Source organism: Callorhinus ursinus, unplaced genomic scaffold, assembly GCF_003265705.2.
Source record: "Callorhinus ursinus isolate GAN/ISIS: 27379988/994484 unplaced genomic scaffold, GSC_fseal_2.0 scaffold46, whole genome shotgun sequence".
Taxonomy (NCBI): Eukaryota; Metazoa; Chordata; class Mammalia; order Carnivora; family Otariidae; genus Callorhinus; species Callorhinus ursinus.
In genome coordinates this window covers 5472489-5496625 of record NW_027397108.1, presented here as the reverse complement: position 1 = coordinate 5496625, position 24137 = coordinate 5472489, and the positions used below count along the sequence as shown (strand labels likewise).

Below are 24137 nucleotides of genomic sequence, written 5' to 3'. Positions count from 1 at the left end.
TCCCCCACCAAGTCAATTCTCCATTCCCTCTGAGCAAGTTGTGACTTTACAGCGTCCTGCCCTCCACCCCCACACTATCCTTGTCTTTGAGAAACCTTATTAAACCCTCACCCTGTACATCACTCGGTTGTATCCGCATCGAGCTGGAGAGGAATACCCTCTGTCCTAGGTGGGTCAGCCCCTTCCGGGATGGCTGCAGATGGGATTTTTTTGTGCTAAGGCTTAGCTTGGTGGTCCAGAAAAATGGGATGACCCGGAGGGCTAACTGTCGTCACTTTTTCAAATCAGTAGATGACCTCTTGTCTGTGGAGAGCTGTGGACTCGGGGCCTCTCCACGGGCTCGCAGCCAGCTCCTGAGTGAGCAGAGCCAGGGGTTAAGAGGCTGGCTGAGCCTTCAGTGAGTTTCTGGTCTCTCTGACAGACTTTCTAATTCAAAGGGGTCCCCACCCACCCCCCATAACTGCGGTCACAGAGCAAGCCTCCACCATGGACTGAAGCTGTCCTCCTGAAGATTCAATCCCCCTTTGAGGGGGGAATCCACCCCCCCTTTGAGGTGTGGCCAGCCAGCGGGAGCATGCTCGGAGCTGAGCCCGCTGACCCGGGCCAGGGGAGGCCGGCAGGGACGGCAGCCGGGGGCAGGGCTCCTCCGTGGGCCCTGGTGAAAGCCGGTGGCCTTAACTGAGGAATCGTTTGCCTTTTAGTTAACCTCCTTTGCAGAATCTAATGAATCCGTTCCTTACATATTGGCCTCCTCCCCCCGTGGAAGTCAACTACCTGGGTCTCTAGAGGTGGAAAAGGGATGCTGGTCATTGTATGGGTCGTGCACAGGAGGGGTAACTGAGCGGGATTTTCACGGCTTTTATTCAAGGGGGTTTGGAACACGAGAGGCCAAAAATGAGGAACACAGTTTCCACGATCCTCTATAGAAAATATAAGTTAAGAAACTGTCCGAGATGAAAAAATGAGCAGGAAATAACCTCAACTCCTGCCAATGGGATCTCCAGAAATGTCCTCTTGAGGCCAGGCTTGAGGAGAGGATGACCCCACAGATGAGCATATTCCCAGGGCCTGAAGAGAGGACAAATGCACACGTGACCCCCTTAGTCATGTGCCCCGTCTCCTAGGAGTAAAACCTGCTGTTGCTGACTCTCTTCTCTCTTAACCTGCAATAAAACAGATTTCAGCATCAGGCATTAGGCTCAGACCCGGGCCGTGTGCCCAACAGCTGCAGGACCTCTGTGGCTGGCTGGAAGAGGGCTGACGGTGAGGGAGGTGGGCTCCTGGCAAGACAGGTAGCCTCTCTGAATCTCCGAGTCCTCACTGGGCATTGCACTGGGCATTGCACTGGGCTCCCTGCTACCCTGTAGGCTATGCTTCGGACGAAATGAGCATGTGGGTAGAGAGTCTACACTGTTTCCCGCTGAGTCTGTTTGGGCAGTTCAGGCTAGTTCTGTTGAGCAGGGCTGTCTGGCACACTGCAGGGCCCTGGGCGGACCTGGCTGCCCACACCCCTCCCCATATTACTTCCGTAGCACAACCAGAAGCATCCCTTGGGGGCCAGGGGGTGGGTTCTGCCCCAATCCAGAACCACTGGACCGCAGGAACGTGACAAGGCTCTTTGGAAGGTAGAGGTCACAGTTTAGTTTCACTGTTACATCAAAGTGTCCTCCTAGGGGTGACAGTTTGGCTTAGGGAAGGTGCAGATACTTAAGAAAAATTACTGTTAAGTTTATTTATAGAGCAAAGAGCCTTAGCATTGAGGGATCAGTCAAGGAATTTCTAAAGATGGGGGCCAGGCTTCAAGTGCCCCACATCACTGCTTGGAGGAGCAAGACCTGGGCATCTGCAGTTGGGGGAGGGGCCAGCCTACCTCCGGTTGCACTTCTCCTGGTACAGCTGGAGCTGGTTCTCATTGACGTTGAACTCTTTAACGAGGGCGTCCCGGTTGGCATTGCGCAAGTTCTGGTGTGTGTCGTACAGAAAGAGCTGATTGTTCAGTTCTTCCTGCCGCCTTCTGAGCTGGCGGCAGGAGGAGTAAAGTTCCTCTTCGCTTTCCTGGAGGGGAGAGAGCAGCCACATGGGGACCGTGTGGGGCTCTGTATCTTCACAGAGTGAGTGAGCGGAGCAGGGGGCAGAAGTTTCAAAACTGGGATTATCTCCCCCCCCCCAAAAAGGCAGGGCCCATTTTAACCGAAGATAAAACTCACAATTATTTATTCCATTGGAAGCAAGCAGTTTGAAAAACCCCTGTCCCCCCAATAAAGGGTGGCTTTTTTGTGAAACACTGCAATAACCGCATTGCCCACTGATCCTAGGGCCTAAATGTGGGTTTTCATTCTCTGTCCCCCTCTGGTCCTTACCCGAATGCAAAGGGTCTAAGTAGCTTTGTGCTTAAAGTAGGACACAACAGGGAAGGGGGAGAGCAGCCTAACAGGACAGAAAGGGAAGCAGGGGCCGGCCGATCTTTGACGACCTTAAAACGCAAGGTCGCACATTACAACATGGATGAGCCTTGCACATTATTTAAGTTAAAGAAGCCAGTTCCAAAAGACCACACATGTTGATTGCATTTCTATGAAATGTCCAGAACAGGTAAATTCGTACAGACAGAAAAGTAGTGGTTGCCTGGGCTGGGGGTAGACATAGCTAAAGAGCAAGTGTGTGTTTTTGGGGTGATGAAAATGTTCTAAAATTGATCATGGTGATGGATGCACAACTCTGAATACACTAAAAACCACCGAATAGCACATCTTAAATGGGTGATTTATATGGTATATGAATTATATCGCAAAGCTGTTACATCATCCCTCCCAAACCAAACTAACATAGGTTATGCCCCCCAGAGGTGGTATGCAACTCTGTTCTGGCTGGTAATGATGTCTTACTCCCCCTGCCCACCACCTGTGAGCACAAACCAAGCCAGGCCAATTCTATGGGACTTTGGTTGGTGCTCTTGTTAGGGGGGGAAAAAAAAGTTTCTTTTCTTGGAGATCAGTTGAAAGAGCAGTGAATGTTTCTAGTTGATAGTGGTCCCTTTGCTATCATGTAGAGAAAGTTGGGAATGAAGTTAAGAGAGAGGGAAATAGAGCCACTGGAATGAGCACCTGGATCCAGCCATGACTGAAGCAAGCTCTGCCATTAAACACTGCAGTTGTCCTACCCAAAATATTCCCTCCATTATGTTAAGAAAAAAAAAATTATCACAGTAAGGAGTTGAGATTTCAGCATGGGAGAAAGAGGATGTTTTACTCTACTGATTTTTTATAATTTAAATTTTTAATTGAAGTATAGTTGACCTACAATATTGGTTTCAGTTGTACAACAGTGATTTGGCAATTACAGACGTTATGAAAGCTTACCACCATAAGTGTTGTTACCATCTGTCACCATACGAAGTTATTTCAATATTGACTACATTCCCTCTGCTGTACTTTTCATTCCCATGACTTAGAACTGGAAGTATGTACCTCTCAATCCCCTTCAGCTGTTTCGCTAATCCTCCCACTCCAACTCTCTCTCTGTATTTGAGTCTATTTCTGTTTTGTTAATTTGTTTTGGTTTTTAAATTATACATCTAAGTGAAATCCTATAGTATTGGTCCTTCTCTTATTTCATGTAACATAATACCTTCTAGGCCCATCCATGTGGCTGCAGATGGCAGGATTTCAATCTTTATTGATGGCTGAGTAATAGTCCATTGTATATGTACCACATTTTCTTTACCCATTCATCTATCAGTAGACAGGTTGCTTCCCTATCTTGGCTGTTGTGTATAATGCTACAATAAACATAGGGGTGCATATATCTTTTTGAATTAGTGTTTTCTTTTTCTTTGGGTGAATACCCAGAAGTGGAATTACTGGACTGTATGGTAGTTCTAGTTTTAATTTTTTGAAGGACCCTCCATACTGTTTCCACAATGGCCGCACGAATTTCCATTCCTACCAACGCTGAGGTTGTCTTTCTCTCCACACCCTTGCCAACATGTGCTCTTTTTGCTTTTCAATACTAGTCCTTCTGACAGGTGTGAGGTTGATTTCTCATTGTGGTTTTGATTTGCATTCCCCGATGATCAGTAATATTGAGCATCTTTTCATGTGTCTGTTGGCCATCTCTGTATGTCTTCTTTGGAAGAATGTCCAGATCCTCTGCCCATTTTTTAATCAGATTGGTTTGTTTGTTTTTTGGTGTTGGGTTGTATGAATTCAGTAGGTTGCCTTTTCATTTTGTTGATGATTTCCTTTGCTGTGAAAAAAGCTTTTTAGTTTGATGTAGTAGGCCCACTTGTTTATTTCTGCTTTTGTTTTCCTTGCCTGAGGAGACAGATCCAGAAAAGTATTGTTAAGGCCAATGTCCAAAGAGTTAATACCTGTATTTTCTTTTAGGAGTTCTGTGGTTTCGGGTCTTTACATTTAGGTCTTTAATTCATTTTGAGTTTATTTTTGTGTATGGTGTATGGAAGTAGTGCAATTTCATTCTTTTCCAGGAAGCTGTCCAGTTTCCCCAACAGCATTTATTGAAGAGTCTGTCTTTTCCCATTGTATATTATTGCCTACTTTGTCATTGACCATATAAGTGTGGCTTATTTCTGCACTCTCCATTCTGTTCCATTGATCTATGTGTCTGTTTTTGTGCTAGTACCACACTGTTTTGATTACTGTAGTTTGTAGTTTATCTTGAAATCTGGAAGTGTGATACCTCCAGCCTTGTTCTTTCTCAAGACTGCTTTGGCTGTTCTTTTGTGATTCCATACAAGTTTGAAGGTTATTCTATTTTTGTGAAAAATGCTGTTGGTATTTTGATAAGGATTGCATTGAATCTGTAGATTACCTTGGGTAATATGGACATTTTAACAACATTCTTCCAATCCATGAGCATGGTATAACTTTTCATCTAATCGCATCATCTTCAGTTTCTTTCATCAGTGTTTTAAAGTTTTCAGAGTACAGGTCTTTCACCTCCTTGGTGAAATTTATTTCTAGGTACTTTATCCTTTATGATGCAATTGTAGATGGGATTTTTTTAAATTTCTCTTTCGGTTAACTTGTTATTGGTGTACAGAAACACGACAGACTTCTGTATGTTAATTTTGTATCCTGCAACTTAATTCACTTATTAGTTATAATGGCTTTTTGGTGGTTTTTAGGATTTTCCATATATAGTGTCATGTCATCTGCTAAGTTTTACTTCTTCCTTACCAATCTGGATTCCTTTTATTGTCTTATTGCTGTGGCTAGGACTTCCAATAGTATGTTGAATTAGAGTGTACACCCTTGTCCTGTTCTTGATTTTAGAGGAAAAGCTTTTAGCTTTTCACTGTTGAGTATGATGTTTGCTCTGGGTTTGTCATATATGGCCTTTATTATTTTGAGGTATGTTCCCTCTACCCCCACTTTGAGAGATTTTATAGTAAATGGATGTTGAATTTTGACAAATGTTTTTCCCGCATCTATTGAGATGATTTTTATCCTTTATTTAATGTGATAAATACTTTGATTTGTGGATAATGACCCATTCTTGCACCCCTGAAATAAATCCCCCTTCATGGTGGTGAATGGTGCTTTTAATGTATTGTTGAATTCACTTTGCTAATATGTTGTTGAGGATTTTTGCATCTATGTTTATCAGGCATATTGGTGTGTAATTTTCATGTGTGTATGTGTGTCTGTCTGGTTTTGGCATCTGGATAATGCTGGCCTCAGAATGAAATTTGAAGCATTCCTTCCTCTTCAGCTTTTTGGAATAGTTTGAGAAGGATAGGTTACTAACTCTTTAAATGCTTGGTAAAGGGCACCCGGGTGGCTCAGTGGGTTAAGCATCTGCCTAAGGCTCAGGTCATGGTCTCAGGGTCCTGGGATCAAGTCCCACATGGGGCTCCCTGCTCGGCTGGGACCCTGCTTCTCCCTCTGCCTGCCGCTCCCCCTGCTCGTGCCCTTTGTCTCTCAAATAAATAAATAAAATCTTAAAAAAAAAATGCTTGGTAGAATTCACCTGTGAAGCCATCTGGTCCTGAGCTTTTTTGTTGTGAGTTTTTTGATTGTTGATTTGATTTGCTTACTAGTCTATTTTCTGTTCTTCTTTCGATCTTAGAAGACTGTATGTTTCTAGGAATTTATCCATTTCTTCTACGTAGTCCAACTTGGTGTATAATTTTTGGTAGTATTTTATAATCCTTTATGTTTCTGTGGTGTCACTTGTAACTTTTCCTGCATGAAGTCCCCTTTAATTTTGGGTCCGATGAGTCTGGCTAAAGGTTTATCAATTTTATCTTTTCAAAGAAACAGCCCTTCCTTCCAGTGGTGGTTGTTTTTTTTGGGGTTTTTTTTTTTTTTTTGTAGTCTCTATTTCATTTCCATTCTGATCTTTATTATTTCCTTCTTTCTACTAAACTTGGGCTTTGTTTTTTGTTCTTATTCTAGTTCCTTTAAGTAAAAGTAGAGATTGTTTGAGATTTGTTTTTTTCTTGGGTTAAGTCTATATTTCCATTAGCTTTGCCCTTAGAACTGCTCTTGCTGCATCCCAGAGATTTCGAACTGTTGTTTCCGTTTTCATTTTTCTCAGGTGTTTTCTGATTTCCTCTTTGATATCTTTGTTGACCCACTGGTCGTTTAGTATCCTGTTTAGTTTCCTTGTTTTTTCCCAAGTATTTTTCATAATTGGTCTCTAGTTTCAAACCGTTGTGGTTGGAAAAATGTTGCATATGATTTCAGTCTTCTTAAATTTAATGACACTTGTTTTGTGGCCTAAAATGTAACCTATCCTGGAGATTGTAACACGTGCCCCTGAAAAGAATGTGTATTCTGCTGGTTTGGGATGGAATGTTCTGTATATACCTGTTAAGTTCATCTGGTCTAAAGTGTTCCTCAAAACCACTGTTTCCTTCCTGATTTTATGTCTGGATAATCTATCCATTGATTTAAGTGACATGTTAAAGTCCCCTCCGATTATTTTATTGTCCATTTCTCCCTTTATGTATTTAGATGCTCCTACGTTGGGTGCATAGATATTTACAATTGCTATAGCCTCTTGCTGGATTGATCCCTTTATCATTATGTAATGGCCTTGTCTCTTGTTACGCTTTTTTTTAAGTCTTTTTTTTTTTCTTTTTTAGATATAAGTATTGCTATTGCAACTCTTTTTTTTTTTTTTTCCCACTTCCATTTGCATGGAGTATTTCTGTACCCATCCCTCACTTTCAGTGTTTTTACATCCGAATTGAGTTTCTTGGAGGAAGCACATAGACGGCAGCATAGAGATAGAACATTTAGTCCACTGACATTTCAAGTAATTACTTATAGGCATATACTTATTGCCATTTTGTTCATTGTTTTCTGATTGTTTTTGTAGTTCTGTGTTCTTTTCTTTTTTTCTTTTTTCAGGATTTGATGACTTTCTTTAGTGTTATGCTTGGATTCCTTTCTATCTTTTTGTGTATCTATTACAGGTTTTTGGTTTGTGATTACCACAAGGATCACATATATCCTGTGTATATTAGCAGTCTGTACTAAGTTGATCTCAAGTTCAAACCAAAGTTTGAACAGCCCAAAAGCACTACATTTTTACTCCCTTGCTTCACATTTTATGTATATGGCATCACAATTTACATCTTTTTATTTTGTGTCCCTTAACTAATTTCTGTCTGCAGAACTGATTTTACTACTTTTGTCTTTTAAACTTTGTACTAGCTTTATAAGTGATTCTCTACCTTTATGTTTGCTTTTACCACTGAAATTTTTTCCTTTCATAATTTTCTTCTAGTTATGGGCTTTTCTACTGAAATAAGTCTCTTTACCATTTCTTGTGAGGCTGGTTTAGTGGTGATAAATTCCTTTACCTTTTGTCTAGGAAACTCACTCTCTCCTTCAATTCTGAATAACTTGCCACGTAGAGTATTCTTGGTTTTAGGATTGTTTGTTTTTTCCTTTTAGCACTTTGAATATATGATACCACTCCCTTTGGTCTGCAAAGTTTCTGCTGAAAAAAATCAGCTGATGCCATATGGTGTTTCCCTTGTATGTAACTATTTTCTTTTCTCTTGATTTTAAGATTTTCTATCCTTAATCTTCAACATTTTAATTGTTATGTGTCTTGATGTGGATTTCCTTGGGTTCATCTTATTTGGGACTCTCTGTGCTTCCTGAACATGGATGTGTTTCCTTCCACCTTAGGGAAGTTTTCAGCTATTATTTCTTAAGTTTTCTGCCCCGTTCTCTTCTCTTTATGGGACTCCTATAATGTGAAAGTTAGTATACTTGATGTTTCCTAAAGGTCCCTTAACCTATCCTCATTATTTTTTATTCTTTTTGCTATTTAGCTTGGATGCTTTCCACTGTCCTGTCTTCCAGATCATTGATCTGCTCTACATCCTTCACCCTCGAGTGTGGTTTTAAGTTATTGTATTCAATTTTGATCGGTTCTTTATATTTTCTATTTCTGCTAAAATTTGAGTTCGAGTCTGGTGACCATCTTTATGACCATTACTTTTAAACTCTTGACTAAAAATAAAAATAAAAAAAATAAACGCTTGACTAGGTAGATTGTTAATCTCCATTTCATTTAGTTCTTTTTCTAAGGTCTTATCTTGTTCTTGCATTTGGAACATAGTCCTCTGTCTCATTTTGTCTGTTTGTATCTATGTATTAGGTAGGTCAGCTACGTCTCCTGGTCTTCAAAGCAGCAGCTTTATGGAGATGTACTGTGGGGCCCAGTAGTGTGATGGCCCCTGGTCACAAGAACCAGGAGCTCCATGGTTGTGTATGCCCCCCTATGGTGATTGGGCCTGCCTCCCCCTCCCCAGGAGTCACTTTGGAGGGGCTCTGGTCTTGACCAGAGCTGCCCACTGCCTGTGGCAGGGTGGTATTTGCTGAGGGCAGGGGCACCTGCTGGGGTTGGGGGGAGTCTGCAGGAGAATGCCTGGTGGGGTGAATGGCGCTAGCACAGTAGATGGAGAGCGTCAGAATTGGCTGCTACCAGCATCCTGCCAGCTAGGCTGAAGGAGGGCAAGAAAAATGGCATCTACCCACACTTCCATTCCTAGAGACAACTCCTACAGATCCCAGACCCTCCAGCACATGCCCTGAAATTAGTAACTCCATGTGTCACCCAGGTGCTTTCAAACAGCTGCCTCTGTGCGGGGTCTCAGTCGGAGCGACACAGCACCGTGGCCCTGCACGAGTGGAGTCTTGGTTTCCTATCGCCTGCTGACTCTCTGGCACTTCAGCCGCATTGATCTTCAAAGCCAGACTGGGGGCTTGTCTTCCCACGGCAGGTCCCCAGGGCCCGGCGTTCCTGATGTGGGACTGGATTCCGTTGCTCTGCAGGGAGCACCTCTTCACCTGGGATATTCCTCCTGCTTGTGGGTCACTGCACTGGGGGGTTGGGTCCCAACCTTGTTTCTGCCCCTCGGACCCTTCTTGCTGTGGCTTTTTCTTAGGTCTTTAGCTGGGGACAATCTGCTCTGACACTCTTCGGGTCATTTTCTGAGTGGGTTTCTTATCTGTAGATTTCTCAATGTGTCCACGGGAGGAGATGAGCTCAGGACCCTCCTACTCCACCATCTACCATTATGAAAAAGATACTCCGGAGGTCAGTCTGTTAGCTGCTATTACTGATGGAGTAGTTCAAGTGAGAGACTCCAGCGCTACAAAAATGTGCCATCAGTATTCAAGAATGGGTTTCTCTTGTCATTTATCTTTACAAAAAAGTGGACTCAGACCATACCTTGCTCTGCACACTTTTTTCCCCACCTTAACAACCTAACAAAACATCATGGACATCCACCAGGATAACTAGAACTCTGACTTTGGAGAGTGGGGAGGGCAATGGCAGAGAGTATTCTGGCCACTTGCAAAGGCGCAGAGGAGAAAAAGACCGACTTGCACAGAGCGAGGAGGTGAGAGGGACGGTCCCTGTGACTATTCAGTACATGCAGTGAGGCACTGGGGAGAGTCAGTAGTGGCTCTACTTCATGTTTGCCCAAGGAGACCAGCTTCTCTTCCTATTAAGAATAAAGCAGGGGCTCCTGAGTGGCATAGTCGGTTAAGCATCCAACTCGGTTTCGGCTCAGGTCGTGATTTCGAGCCCCATGTCAGGCTCTGTGTTCAGCACAGAGTCTGCTAAAGATTCTCTCTCCCTTTGCCCCTCCCATTTGTGCTCTCTCTCAAATAAAATCTTTAAAAGAAATAGAGCAGAAGTTGCATTTAAGTCTTAAACCTGTACTACAAATGATCTCTCTTCACCTTCCCTCTACCCAGAATAAAACAACTTCTGTTGCTTTCATTTATAATGACTTTGGTTCAGGTTAAGTTCAAGATCCATGTTTTCTACTAATGCATCTATGCTTGCAGACCTTTATCTCATTTTCTGAATCCCAGTGCGTTTATGCCATGTTATATATATATGAATTCGGTACTCTGTATTCTATAACGAGTATTCAGAGAAGTATGTAGAAATATATACACGGTTTAATTAATAACTATAAACAGCTGTGGAGATGCCAAAAGAGGAAATAGAAGATTGTCTGCCCTGTGCACCCTTCTTGATCAAGACTCCCTCATTCCCTCTTAGAGTTTTGGGATCGTTATTTCCTGGTTTTCTTTTGAGTCAGAGTTTTCACACAAAATTTAGCTTTTTCCAAGTCTACAGTTTTTTTTTTTTTTTTTTGAGAGCAGAGAGAAAGAGCACATAAGTAGGGTGGGGAGGGGCAGAAGGCAGAGGGAGAAGCAGGCTTCCCGCCAAGCAGGGAGCACGATGCGGGGCTCTGGGATCATGACCTGAGCCGAAGGCAGACGCTTAACTGACTGAGCCACGCAGATGCCCCCTACAGTTATTTGTTTTTTTGTTTTGTTTTTATTATGTTATGTTAATCACCATACATTATATCATTAGTTTTTGATGTAGTGTTCCATGATATTTTCTAATAGTTTACTGATTTCATGGGTCACCATTGCTTCTTGCATTGTAGTCCTTCTTGCCTAAGTAAGGACTTTGGTAGTTCTTTTTAGCAAAGGTTTATTGGTACTAAATCATCTATCTCTGTAGGTCTGAAAACTATCATTTTGCCCTCACTCTTGAATGGTAATTATTAGGATACAGAATGTCTAGACTTACAGCTTTGTGTCTTAAGTCTTCTGAAGATATCCCTTAGTCTTGAGGCTGTGGGTGCTATAGAGGGGAGTGCTTGTGGTCTGCCAGTCCTTCATAGAATCCTTTAAAGGTAACCTTTTTCATTTTTATAATTTTCTCTTTATTCTGGTTTTCTGCCAGTTCAGTGGAATGGGTCTTTATGTGCATATTCATACTGCTGTTGATTATAGGTGGAGAGTACGTGCTTCTTCAGTACCAGAAGATTTTTAGCCATGAACATTTCCAATACTTTATGCTGGAGCTCTGCATTCTATACTTTTTTTTTTTTTTTACCCTTTTCATATTTTTATCTTGTCTTGCAGTTTGAAAGCAAATTCCCTAATACAATCTTTACATTTACAGATTCTTTCCTTAACCATATCCATTCCAGAATTTCCCACTACTAAGCTGTAAAAGGAAATTAAGGGTTTTCAAACTGTATTTCCAGGATTTCTAACTGGCCCTCTCAGTCCTACATAATAGTAAAAAAGGTGGTTCTTTTTAAAATGCAGATACTCATTGGATTGTTTTTTAAAAAAAAATTCAAAATTATTTTCAGATTCACTGGGTGAATCCTCTTGCTGTTATATTTGTTAGCTATATTTTCCTCAAGCATCTTAAAATGATAATGTGCAAGCTCATCTTGAATGGGGTTTCTTTCCTCCCTGAATCTATACATTGGTATCTGGTTTTCTGAATGTTCTTTTTTTTTTTTTTTTTTTTAATTACTTATTTATTTAGGTAACCTCCACAGCCAACGTGGGGCTCAGACTCAGGACTCTGAGATCAAGACTTGCATGCCCTTCCAAGTGAGCCAGCCAGGGGCCCCGGTCCTTTACTGAATGTTCTAAATGGGGATTCACAGGGTACGGCCAGCAAAGGGCTAAGGTGATTGCTTAGAGCTCTAGGTTCTCAGGAATAGTACATATCCTGGCTTCAGCGCTGTGTCCACTTTTACCCCAGTCCCTCCAGCAAGCGACCGATCACTGGCCCGAGTCCTGGGCACGTGCCATGTCCTTTTTTCTGAAGTGTGTTTCAGGAGAGGAAGCGTCACCTAGCCCTGAATCATCTACTTGGGGATGGCCTTCAGCCCCCATTGTATTAGCACCCAAAAAGGATAGGAAATAAATGAATTAAATATCCAAACACAAGGAGTTGTAAAAAGAACAGGTCTAAGGGAAGCAGACTGAGTCAGTAAAGGTAAACCTAGAAATGGTAGGAATTTGTGAAATAAAAACCAAGATGGTCATGAAAAGAATATGTATTTGTATTTGTTATAAGGCTCTTACATCTCCAATTTTTATTATAGACATATATATTTCTATTATAGAAAATTATCCCATAAGAAAAAAAAACTGTAAGAGACTCATTTTATCCTAGAAGAAAATGAGAAAGCTCTTATGACTCGCCCAGAAAGTTTCACAAATGATGTCTTTAACATGTTAGGTGTAGTCAGTAATTATTTCAGTTCTATTCAAAATGTGCCACAGCTCTGAGAAAGAATGCCTCCATGTAATTGTTAAGAAGCCGGCCTAACAAAACCTGACCGAAAACTACAGACTCTCAGTGCAAAAATCCAAACTATTAATATGCCTCTATCATAGAAGCACGTTAAACAATACAATCCTGCTGTATTTAAGCAATTCTCTTTCCTGCTCTCTTAAGATGACTGTTTCACACCTCTCGCTCAGACCTCCCTGGTTTCGGCTAATGGCCTTACTTCTTGTCTTACGTGGAACAGAGGAGAAATTACATGGGAAATCTGCCCATCCTGGGCCCGCGGGCTATATCCATTCTTTCCTGCTGGCCCCAGGTCCCCCTCCCTCCTGCACCATCCTTCCCTTCTCTAGTAAATGACTCCCATCAGCAGCAAACACATTGAAAAACCCTCCTTGAGCCCACACCCCCCTCCAACTACTGACCCATCTCTCTTGTCACCTTCATACCAAAGGTCCTTGAATATATCCTATGCTCCCCAGCAATGCATCATCTCCTACTTAGGTTTTTAAATTTTAATTTCAGTTTTTATTAATTATGTATGCACAAAGTTGAAAGTCAAGAAGTTCTATAAGGATTATTAGCCAAAAAACAAAAACAAAAAAAACACCAAACCAGACTTCTTGTTAATCATCCCCCAGCTCTCATGATCCCCGCTCCTCAAAATTAGGAATTTTTGATTATTGAGAGTTCTTAAAAAAAAAAAAAACCTTAAAATGCAAGTTCTTGGTTTTTCAGTTTTTAGGAATTATCTTTGGGGAGAAAGATCTAGCTGTTTTCCCCAGTTCTCTCCTGTTCCCCTATGGCTATATGTCCATCTGGGGAGGGGGTCTCTCAATTTGTGATTTTATTATTCCCACTTTGAACCCTTATATCATTGGTAAGCCTTCGTTTTAGATGGATCTATGTATTTTTAAAATTTAGGGTCCTTGGAGTCTTAGAGAAGATCTTTGAACGAACTGCACCTGGCCTGTGACAAGATCTTCATTCAGTTCTCTACCTTTAGGTGGTTGGTTTTTTTTTTTTCCCCCTTTCAGTTTTTATTCCCCACTGATGTTTTGTTTTTTTGTTTTTTTTTACGACAAAATAAAGTTGCACTGTAAGTAGAGAGTTCTCCCATCCCCTGTCTCCTCCCTGCTCCCCAGGACTACCATCCCACACAACCACAGTGCGGTTATCCAAACTAAGAAGTTAACTACACATTCTGTTCGGTTGTCATTGGTTTTTCATCAGTGTCCTTGTTCTGTTCCAGGATCCTGGCCAAGATCCCACATTGCCTGTACTTGCTGTGTCTCCCGAGAGTCTTCCAATGTCACAGACTGTGTGACACTTCCTCCATCCTCTCATCTTTTATGATCGTGACACTTTCGAAGAGTTTAGCCAGCAAATCTGACCTGTGTCCTACTATTTGGGTTTGGTGTTTTCCCATGATTTATCTGGCATGGTACAGCTTTGGCAAGAATGTCAAAGAAGTGATGTAGCCTTCTCAGGAAGTGCGTGATATCAACATGTCTTATTACTGACGGTAATTCTCTTTGCAGTCAATAAATTTCTTGAAGGAAGATACTTTAAGACTATGCAGGCAACCTGTGTCTCCTCAAACTTCCACTAATTTTAGCATCCCTTAGATCTTACCTGTAGCAATTACTCTGGTGTTGAAATCGTGATTTTCTATTTCTCATTCCTTTGTACATTTACTAATTGGAATTCTTCCATAAGGAAGAGCTATCTCTTCCAATGCCAACATGCATTTGTTTCTGTACTTACCTGTGTGTCTATATATGTATACTTTAAAGTAATTTTATATTGATACCTCTGATTCCCATCAAACAATTTCTGGAAGGGTTGATACATACTACCTTTCAGGTAGTGTTTATAAGTTATGTTCCTTTTTTTAAAGAGATTTTCTTTTTATGTAATCTCTACACTCAACATTGGTCTTGAATTCACAACCCAGAGATCAAGAGTCGCATGCTCTACCAACCGAGCCAGCCAGCGGCCCCAATAAGCTGTATACATTTCTTATTTAAATTTCACTAATGTGTAAATTGTTAGGAAATATCATTCATGATATTGATAAACTATCTGTCCCTGCCTCCCACCCTACATTTCTAACTGTTCTTTCTAGAATAAAGTGGTTAGATAATCAATACAAAACAAAAATCAGTCTCCTTAAAACTGGAGTCTTTATATAGCCATATTTGTGAATGGCAATAATCAACATACATTGTGGTGAAGAGAGAAAATTCGGTTACATTTGTGGCATTGAGTGATTTATGTATTGCCGCTAAAAGTGTTGCCAAATCATCCTTGCATTATTGGAATAAAAAATAATGAGTTGTAATAAATTCTAGAAAATAGCTGGAAAGGACTTGCTTTTTTTTTTTTTTTTTTTTTTTTTTTTTTTTTAAGAATTATCTACGACTCTGGAAGTGCGGCTCTCCCTCTTCTGTCTTCAGTTTTGATACAGACATCTGTAGCTTCTAGACATTAATGGAGCATTTCCATTTTTCTGTTGACCTCAGTGGATTAACATTAGAATTGGGTTCTTTAAATCCAGGTAGAACTTAGCTATAAAACCATACAGATCTAATACCTGTTTTACCTGATAGCTGTTTTAGTGCTACAGGACTCTGAGTTTTCTACAGCTTCTTAAAACAGTTCTCGCCCATGTACATTCTTCAAGGTAATCACCCGTATGCCATAGTTTACAAATGTATTTTCTTGGGGGGTTCACTCTCCTTCTCAATATTTACTCTTGTTTTTGCTCTTATTTTGTTCCTTCATTAAGCAAAGAGTTTATTTAATGGATCTTAATGAATCAGTGTTTCTTTTTTCTTCTATGTTTTATATTTCATTCAGTTGGCTTTTACACCTTTATTTTGTTCCTATTTTATCGGTGTTTAAAAAAAATTCTAAGATGAACAATTAGTGCATGTGTTTTCAGTCTTCTCTGGTTTTAAGGCAAGCATTTTCCTCTTCTAAATATAGTTATGGCATAAATATTTTACTGCTGTTTAGGTAATTGTTTTCATTGGTTTTATCTAGGAATTTCTTTTCCAATAGTGAGCATTTGGGCTTTTAGTATCTTCCAAATCTTAGCAACTTACGAAATCCTTCTCTTAGAATGTATTTAAGTTGTCTTCGCAACTATTATGCAATCAAGTTTATAAAGTTTCTGGACAATAGAAGGAAAGTGTATATTATCCACTGATAGGACACAAAGGTGTTTATCTCTTAAATCAAGCTTGTTAATATTAGCTTGATAATCTGTCCTTGCTGATTGATTTATTTATTTTTAATCAAGTAACCTTTGTGGGAGCTTTTGTTTTATAGATTCAGGTATGATGCTGTGTCCTAATTAAACCCCAAGGCCTCCTGCATCCCTTTGTAAACCAAACTATCGTTCCGTATGGTTCCTCTTAATGATCTTTGATACTTTTGGTCTTAATTTATCCTTTTTTTTTTTTTTTTTGAGAGAGAAAACAAGTGATGGGGAGAGGGAGAGAAGCAGACTCCCTGCTGAGCAGGAAGACTGATGTGGGTCTCGATCCTAGGACCCAGAGATGATGACCTGAGCTGAAGGCAGATGCGTAACTGACTGAGCCACCCAGGCATCATTAAATTATAATTGGGGATTAATTTTTTCTTCCCGATTTCTTCCAGTAACTCTAGCATTCTTGGCAGGGGAGTTGTAAACTTTGCTCATGCAATATCCTCTTGATTTTAGGCTAACTTCTTGTAAATGTTGCAGTTCGATTTTTTTGCTTTTCTAATGGGAGAATTCAGCCCATTGGCTAAATCAATATGTTCTATCCCTTCCATTTTGATTACTATACATTTTTCATTATTTTTATTCCAGGTCAACTTTCTTTTTCAGTTTTCTAATGGTCCTAATTAAGTGGACATTTTCTTTTCACACCAAAGTATCAGAATTGGTTCTCCACCTACAGGATGCGCTATTTGCCATCTGAACCCCCACGCATCAAAGTCAGAACTTTTTAGGACACCTTGGTTTTTAACTCTTGGCTCCCAGGTTTTGCTGATGTTTAAATATTTTCAATTCCAGACTAGAACAAAATTTTTCTTAGTGTATTTGTTTCAGGAATCCTTGTATTCAACGTCACAAAATCTTAATCAGACTTATATTATAAAATGAAACTACTGAATTATTTTCCTTTCTTCGTCTATGTTCTCTTGAGGTTTCCTTTGTGGGGGGGATGCATATCTAAAAACCTTCCATGTCCACAAATGTATTTTTGTTGTCTTGACATGTGGGGTGGCTGGAGACTGAGCTCTTTAGTCTTCCTAGTGCTGAAGAGGACAAGTCTGATGTTAGCTTTATTTTCTTAGTAGATAATATGTTGGGAAGTCTAGCTTTGTATTTTTCCTTGGAATTCCAAAGTGTTACAGGCACACTTCAGATATTATGGGTGTGCTTCCAGACCACCACAGTAAAGGAAATGCCACAATAAAGCAAGTCACTGGTTTCCCAGTGCTAAGAAAACTTAAGTGTACACTATACAGTAGTCTATTTAGTGTGTGATAACATTGTCTAAAAAACAATGTACATAACTTAAAAATACTTTGTTGCCAAAAAAATGATCACCATTATCTGAGGTTTTCAGCAAATCCATCTCTTTGCTGGTGGAGGGTCTGGCCTCCATCTTGCTGCCGGATCACGGTTGTGGTTGCTGAAGTCTGGGGTAAAAGTCTGCTCCCTCCACTGATTCCTTTCACTTGAACACAGGCTATGGTAGGGTTATTCCTTGGCCTAATGTCAGTATATTGTGTCTCGGGGAAAGAGACAGAATGGCTAATGGGTGGCACAGTCAGAACCCACACATTTAAGTTTGCTGTCTTATATGCATGTGGTCCTGTGTACTGCCCAACAATTCAAAGAGTAACATCAAAGATCACCCTAACAAAAATTTTACCAGAATGTGGCAGAGACAGACGTGAGCAAATGCTTTTGGGAAAATGATGCCACTAGACTTGGTCAATACAGGGTTGCCCCAAACTTTCAACTTGTAAAAAAAAAAAAAAAAAAAGGGGGGGGGCTAGTATCTGCAAAGTGCAATAAAACAAGGTATGCCTGTGCTAGAACCCACCTTGGGGTGCAGTGCGTCTTCTGTTCATCCCTTTAGGGAATCAAGTAAACCCTCTCGAGCAGCAAATAAGAGAACGTTCCCTCTACTAACTTCCATTAACAACTCCCTACCCCTCCTTTCCACTTTGATCTGGGGGACATGCTTGCATGTAGGTCCTTGTATCTGTTCTCTGAGCCTCCTTCATGGGGGTATTGCTCTGGCTGGTGAGCCGTGTCTTCCACGTTATCTTTGGGGTCACTAATGCAGACTTCTGTCGATGAGATGAATTTTTAAATTCAAGAAATCAGGTGTTTGTTTCAAATTCCAGAAAGTCTTTTTTCAGTGCTCTATTTAGACATCCTTGCAAGTTCTTATGACTTGGATGTTAGCGTTCTCTTTGGATGCTTCCAATGGCTCAACTTTAGCTGCTGGCCACTGGTACCAGGGCTCCACCTGGGTCTCTTTTCTACTTCACACTGTCTTTGGTGTGTTCAGTAGTCACATCAAGTTGGTGGGGCCTTGTGGCAGGCACAGAAGTCTCTGCTCTTGGGGATCAAACTGGCAAACGCTAGCTGCACAAGGAGGGTCTTCCCCACTGTAAAGAAATCTTGACCACCCGCCAAAACTAGGACCAGCTCAGTGGCAGGGTGCCGCTCCCCGCCCTGGGTCTCTACAGCCCTTCTGCAAAGGGCTTCACACATCTCTTCTGGCTAAGCCCACACTGGGAGCCTCAGCATGCTGGTCTTCCCCCACCCCCCAACTCAGCTCCCAGCCAGCACCATCTGCCACAGGATCAGTACGCAGAGATCCCAGGTACTGCCAGCTTCCCATTGATGATAATGAGGATGCATATGCAAGTTTTCATACTTCCTCCTGTCCCCTTCTGAATCCCACAAGTTAAAATCATTTGAGGGGAAGCCCTTTTTCAGTTAATGGCAAGACTGGATATAACACATCAGCTTAAAAGAAACTACTTGCAGAGAACAGTTCAACATGCTTTCACAAAGATGCAGGTTTTTTCTTTCTGATCTAGTATTCCATTACTAAATCTCTAGCTCCAGGAAATAATTTTTAATCAAAAAAAGGTTTATGAAGACTTCATTATTTATAAAGTAAAAAATGGCAAACAACCTGATCGTCCATCCCTGGGAGAATGGCTAAGTAAATGAGGGACCCTCACCTGATGAAACAGGCATTCATGGCTTTGAAAATCATAACCTAGAAAAAGGCGTCAAGTCATCTCTGAAGTAGGTAAAGGGCACATGTTCGTGCGTACTGTATGCATCCAACTGTGGATCTACCATGTGCAAAGAGGAAATCGGCCCAAATGCTCCCCGTGGTTAGGTATGGGTAGCTTAAGGGGATTTTTTTCACCCTCTTCCCCCTTTGTTTTACTACTTCTCAAGTGTAGTAGGTAATAAAACGGCACTGAAAAGATTTTTTGTAAACCATGTATGCCACTAACAAGGCAAAGGACTGAGCATTGATAAAGCAATTGTGACATGTCAATGGCTTCTTGAGAAGCAGCTTGAAGTGCTCATTGACTGTTTTCTGGAGCTTTAAACTCCATCCAGCCCTCACTGGATCAATTACTGGCTCAGAGAAGTCTTTTGTGAGGCTGTTTCCCAGAGTCTCTCCCTGGCATGACAGAGGATACGGTAATAACTAAAACAAGGTCTGACCTTGGGCAAGGAGAAAGCCCAGGTCTCCCACACACCCCAGCTCAGTTCCCCAGAGACACCTCGTCACACCGTGGGGCGGAAACTCCAAATGGCACCTCTGAGTGCCTGAGAACCAGGGGACGGATGTGGAATTAAAGCTTAAAAACCATCCGCTGAAATGAGCTCAGACACCTTTTCTGCCAAAACTCCTTCAGAGAGCAGATCTGGGCGCGTTCACGTTCCCCTTGGCACCCTCCACCCTGCCCTCACTTCCTGCCGTGCTCCACGGGGTGGTCCCCACAGCCCCCTCCCAGGAGTCTTCCAGCATGGAGGAAGCTACATCTAGACAAATACATTTTCTTTTAAACATGTACTAAAAGTTTCTCTGCTGCTGGTGTTACCAAATTATTTATAATGTTTCCAAGTTGTTTACAAAGCTTTGTAGAGCAACGTCTAGACCGAGGCTGCCCCATCCCCGTCTCCATCTGAAACCAAGTTTATCACATCATTTTTCCATGAAATGTCTGCAGATGGGCTTTACATACACAGCAAGGAAATGCTGGTTGCCTTTCCCCAGGCAACAGAATCCCAGATCCTTCTGTGGCCCAGGGAGAAGTAAGCTTGACTAAGCCAGGGGTCTTCAAGCTTACTAATTCCATTTTATAGGTTTACCATTCTGCTAAATAAGCTGATCCCAGGGGTGCTTGGGTGGCCCAGTCAGTTAAGTGTTTGCTTTCAGCCTGGGTCACGATCCCGGGGGTCCTGAGATCAGGCCCCACATCAGGTTCCCTGCTCAGCGGGGAGTCTGCACTTCTCCCTCTGCCTTCCCCACTGTTCCTGCTCGTGGTCAGCCTCTCTCTCAAATAATATCTTAAATAAATAAATTGATCCCATATCTGGGAATCAATCCTAAGAAATTCTGAATTAAAGAAGGAAAATAGTAATCACGTGACAAATTTCACGAAAGCCTTATTTCTCAGTGGATTCCATAAATGCCCAACTGGGGGAATGGTGATTAATCTATGGTCAGTCCACTCGATGGAAAAACCTGTCCATCATTTAAGTGCAAATAAGATTAGGTTAACGGTATGAAAAGTGTTGATAATTTCACTAAGCAGTTCTCAACAAGGACAACTTTGCCAACCAGGGGACATGGAACAATGTCTGGAGATAGTTCGGTTGTTATACAAGGTACAGGGATGCTGCTCAACAGTCCAAATGCAGGGGGCAGCCCCCACCACAAAGGGTGATCTGGTCCCGAATGTGAAGAATACCAGAGTTTAAAAAAGAAACTGGACACAAGGATTTGTATTATTATTACACTTACATAAAAAAGGCACTGGCCTAGGAAGAGAAAATCAAACCAAATGCTTACTGGATCTGCTCGTCTATTCCCCCAAATTATAAGAGTGTAAAGTAGGCAAAATCTGGGTATTGTGTGTGTGTGTTCAGCCATTTATACAAAATAATGTATTCTGGCTTAGGTCTTTTTAATGGACTTAACTCAGTCTTACTGGTGATAAATCGACTTAAGAGCCATTTAATTAAGTCTTGGGCGTTCTCACCAAGGACTTGATGACTAACGGAGTTGTCCTTTCAGAACCAAATACTGCTATCACAGTAAGAATCAAGAAAGGTGATTTTTTTTTTTTTTTTATCCATCATTCAAGGTTCAAGTGACTATTCACTTCATATGGAAACATTTATTTTGAGTCTAAAGCCACGGATATGTCAAATTTATTTCAGAATGGAAAACTTCGCATTATCTATCGCCTTGTGTTTTCAAGACACAACTTTGTCATCAGGAGCCTATCTTATACCAACACAAGTGATACCTCTGGCTGTCACTGAGGGTCTTTGGCCACCAAAGAACTGTGCCTTTTAAGTGTTGCTTTCTGCTTTTACTGCTTTCTGTCTGTCCTTACCTTTGCACCCTCTTGCATTTCAATGTTAATAAAATGCTTTGAAGTGGAAAACTAGCAAGGTTGCAAAAACTGAATGTAAGGCAGACAGCTATGCAGAAAAGCCTAATGTTCTCTCCTCTGAGTCAAGTTCATGAATTTTTACTGCACGGACTATGGCTACAGCTGTTAAAAGGCATCTCTACCCCTGCCATCTCCCTTCCCCGTTAGATGGTTCTCAGCTCTATTCTGGAAGTTGCCAAATAAGCAACTTCCAAATCCCTGTGTAGTTCTTAGAGCCAAACAACAAGTGAGAGGCTGTGATTTCTCTACCCAGAGAACAACCGGGAAGTGAAAAGATGCATATCCAGGCACAATGACCAAGGCCACATCAGCCCACTAGGGTCCAGAACCATGGTTTTTCTAATTTAGCCAAAGAGAGGTGGGGTGACCACACACTCATCCAGCCCAGGCTGAGTTTTGGCTGAGTTTTGTGGTAGGGAAATGGAAAGATCTTAGAAGGGTGGATTGACCACATCATGAGGTCTTGCAAAAACACATGCCAAGTGGGTCCCATTCTGTGGGAGGGGCTGTCAGGAGGATTGTGCAGCTCCAAATTCACATATCCAGATAGTCTCCCACTGTCAACCCGAGACCTGAACTATCCCAGCTTGGTGCTGCGTTCATTGAGGCCAATCCCTCCCCCCTCCCACCCTCTCCAAACTGGTTAATCAAAGGAGAGACTATGTATCTTCAAGGTCTTGACAAAAGGACCAAGGTGGCAGTCCTCCAGGAGCAAAGAGAAGGACAAAAGTAGTGCCCATCCCTATGAACGTGCTTCCCCAGCACAGGCCACAACAAGACCTTGGTGGATGCTCTCAGCCCTTCTGAAGGGACTTCCAAGACCATTAGTGGGGGGAAAAGCACCCAGGAAAGATGAGCTTCTCTAAAAGAGCATTATCTTGCTTGACTCTGCTTGCTGAAATGAAACTATATGGAACTTCCCAAGAGCTTCAGCTTTCCAACTACATGACCAACTCAAAGAATCATATGGCATTCTCCAAGAAGGAAGGATGCTGGAAGGAAAAACCTGGGACTATGGAGGAATTCTTTTATGATGTGGCATGTCCCGCTAGTTATTTCCCAACGGGTTTAAGTCCATCAGCCAACCAAACCCATAGGCCATTTCCACCTCACCAGCGGACACAGCTCAGGGAACCCCAGCTGGCGTTTCTTCACTCACCAGGACTGGCTGCATCTCACAGAAAACCAGGAGGGAAGCCAGCTCAATGTCTTCACTGTATCCGTTCTTCAGTGGAACAGATCTGAATCCTGCAGCAGAGAATGGAAAAGCAATGCAAATACAGGCCATTAAGGTCAGACCTTAGCTTTCTTAGGGTACCCAGGGATCGTATGTCCAGTGCCAGGCGCAGGTAAGCTGGTGGCTGACTTTCTGGAAACCAGAGGTCCCTTCCTGATGGCTCGGAAGAGAGGCTCCAGAATGCAGCCCCAATGGATGGGCCCACACAGAGAAGTGCAAAGATCTCAGCCATGTAGAAATGAAAATCATCCACTTGAAAGAAAGAAAAATGTACAGAACGTCACACATTTAGAGGGACTGCAGCTATGGTTCAATTCCCTAAGTCCGCCAGAGGCCAAAAGACTCACAGGAGTAATGCACCCTTGTCTCCCCTCCTCTGTGTCCGCCTTTACGAAGGGTAGGATGCGGGGGGCGCTGTTTCATCCTGAAAGATTTCCAATAGGAGGAAATCTGTCCCTTGGCAGAGCATAGCAGTATTGATCCTCCTCTGAAAGCCTTTCTTTATAATTAGGACACTCATTTAAGTGTTTCTTCTTATTTAGGGGGGAGGGTTGAGGTAGAGCTGATTTCCCCTCATTAAGTAATGTTTAAGACAACACATCTCAAAAGTTGGTTGATTTGCTTGTGTTAATTTAGTCACAACAAATACATAGTCAAAGCTGAAGTCTCGTTCCTACCCACTATTAATCCCTTCTCCCAGAAGGAGCCACTTTCAACAGTATCTCCCCGAGATACTGTCTTGAGTTTCTTTTAAGTCACTAATGATAGTAATGTATGGTTTTCATTTAACATTGTATCTTGGAGATGATGTGGCCCTAGTTTGTCTCAAAAGCTTTTTATTAGCATTCTGTCTTCTGATTCTTCCAGACAAGCAATGCCTGAATTAGGGCACTCACACTGCACCCTCTGTGTCTTCCACCATCCAGGTTTTGGCTTGTCCTGTTATTCTTTCTTCTCTTGGAGAACCTTTAACAGTATCACTTGACTAATCCCGCTCTCCCTCCCCACTAGCTCAGGGGAGGAAGTTGATGTGCTTATTGCAAGCCCACACCTCCTCTTTCCTTCCTTCCCCTAATTTGGGTTAGCTGAATTATTGTCTCTACAAGATACTGCATGTAAATACTGTTGACCCTTGACCAAAACAAGTTCGAACTGTGCAGGTCCACTTTATACACAGATTGTTTTCCAATAAGTATGGTAATGTAAATGTATTAACGTATTCTCTCCTCTAGCCTTAAGAATACAGTATAAAACACAAAGTGTGTGTTAATAGACTGTTATAAGGCTTCTAGTCAGCAATAGGCTGTTAGTAAGTTTTGGGGGAGTCAAGAATCCTAGGTGGCTTTTGGACTGCTTGAGGGATGGACATCCCCAACCCCCACATTGTTGAGGGGTCAGCTCTATTGTGTTTAATTTTGTAACCATAATTCTTCCACAAAGGGAGACTTGGTTATAAAGTTTTCAAACATACAGCAAAGCTAAGGTAATATTACAAGGAACACCTGTATACCAGCCACCTAGATCCTACCATTAACCTTTTACT

The 24137-nt window shown here is 41.8% G+C and overlaps 1 protein-coding gene across 1 annotated transcript in view; it reads right to left on the bottom strand.

The window, feature by feature from the left end:
• Positions 1-843: 843 nt before the first annotated feature.
• Positions 844-24137, bottom strand: part of PLCG2 (phospholipase C gamma 2) — a 139021-nt gene continuing 115727 nt past the window's right edge. The window contains exons 31-33 of the mRNA XM_025860437.2: positions 22517-22605; positions 1871-2055; positions 844-1163 (exon numbers count right to left, since the gene is read on the bottom strand). Of these exons, the coding sequence (XP_025716222.1) occupies positions 1121-1163; positions 1871-2055; positions 22517-22605 (317 nt within the window). The 3' untranslated portion in view covers positions 844-1120. The remainder of the gene's footprint in view (positions 1164-1870; positions 2056-22516; positions 22606-24137) is intronic.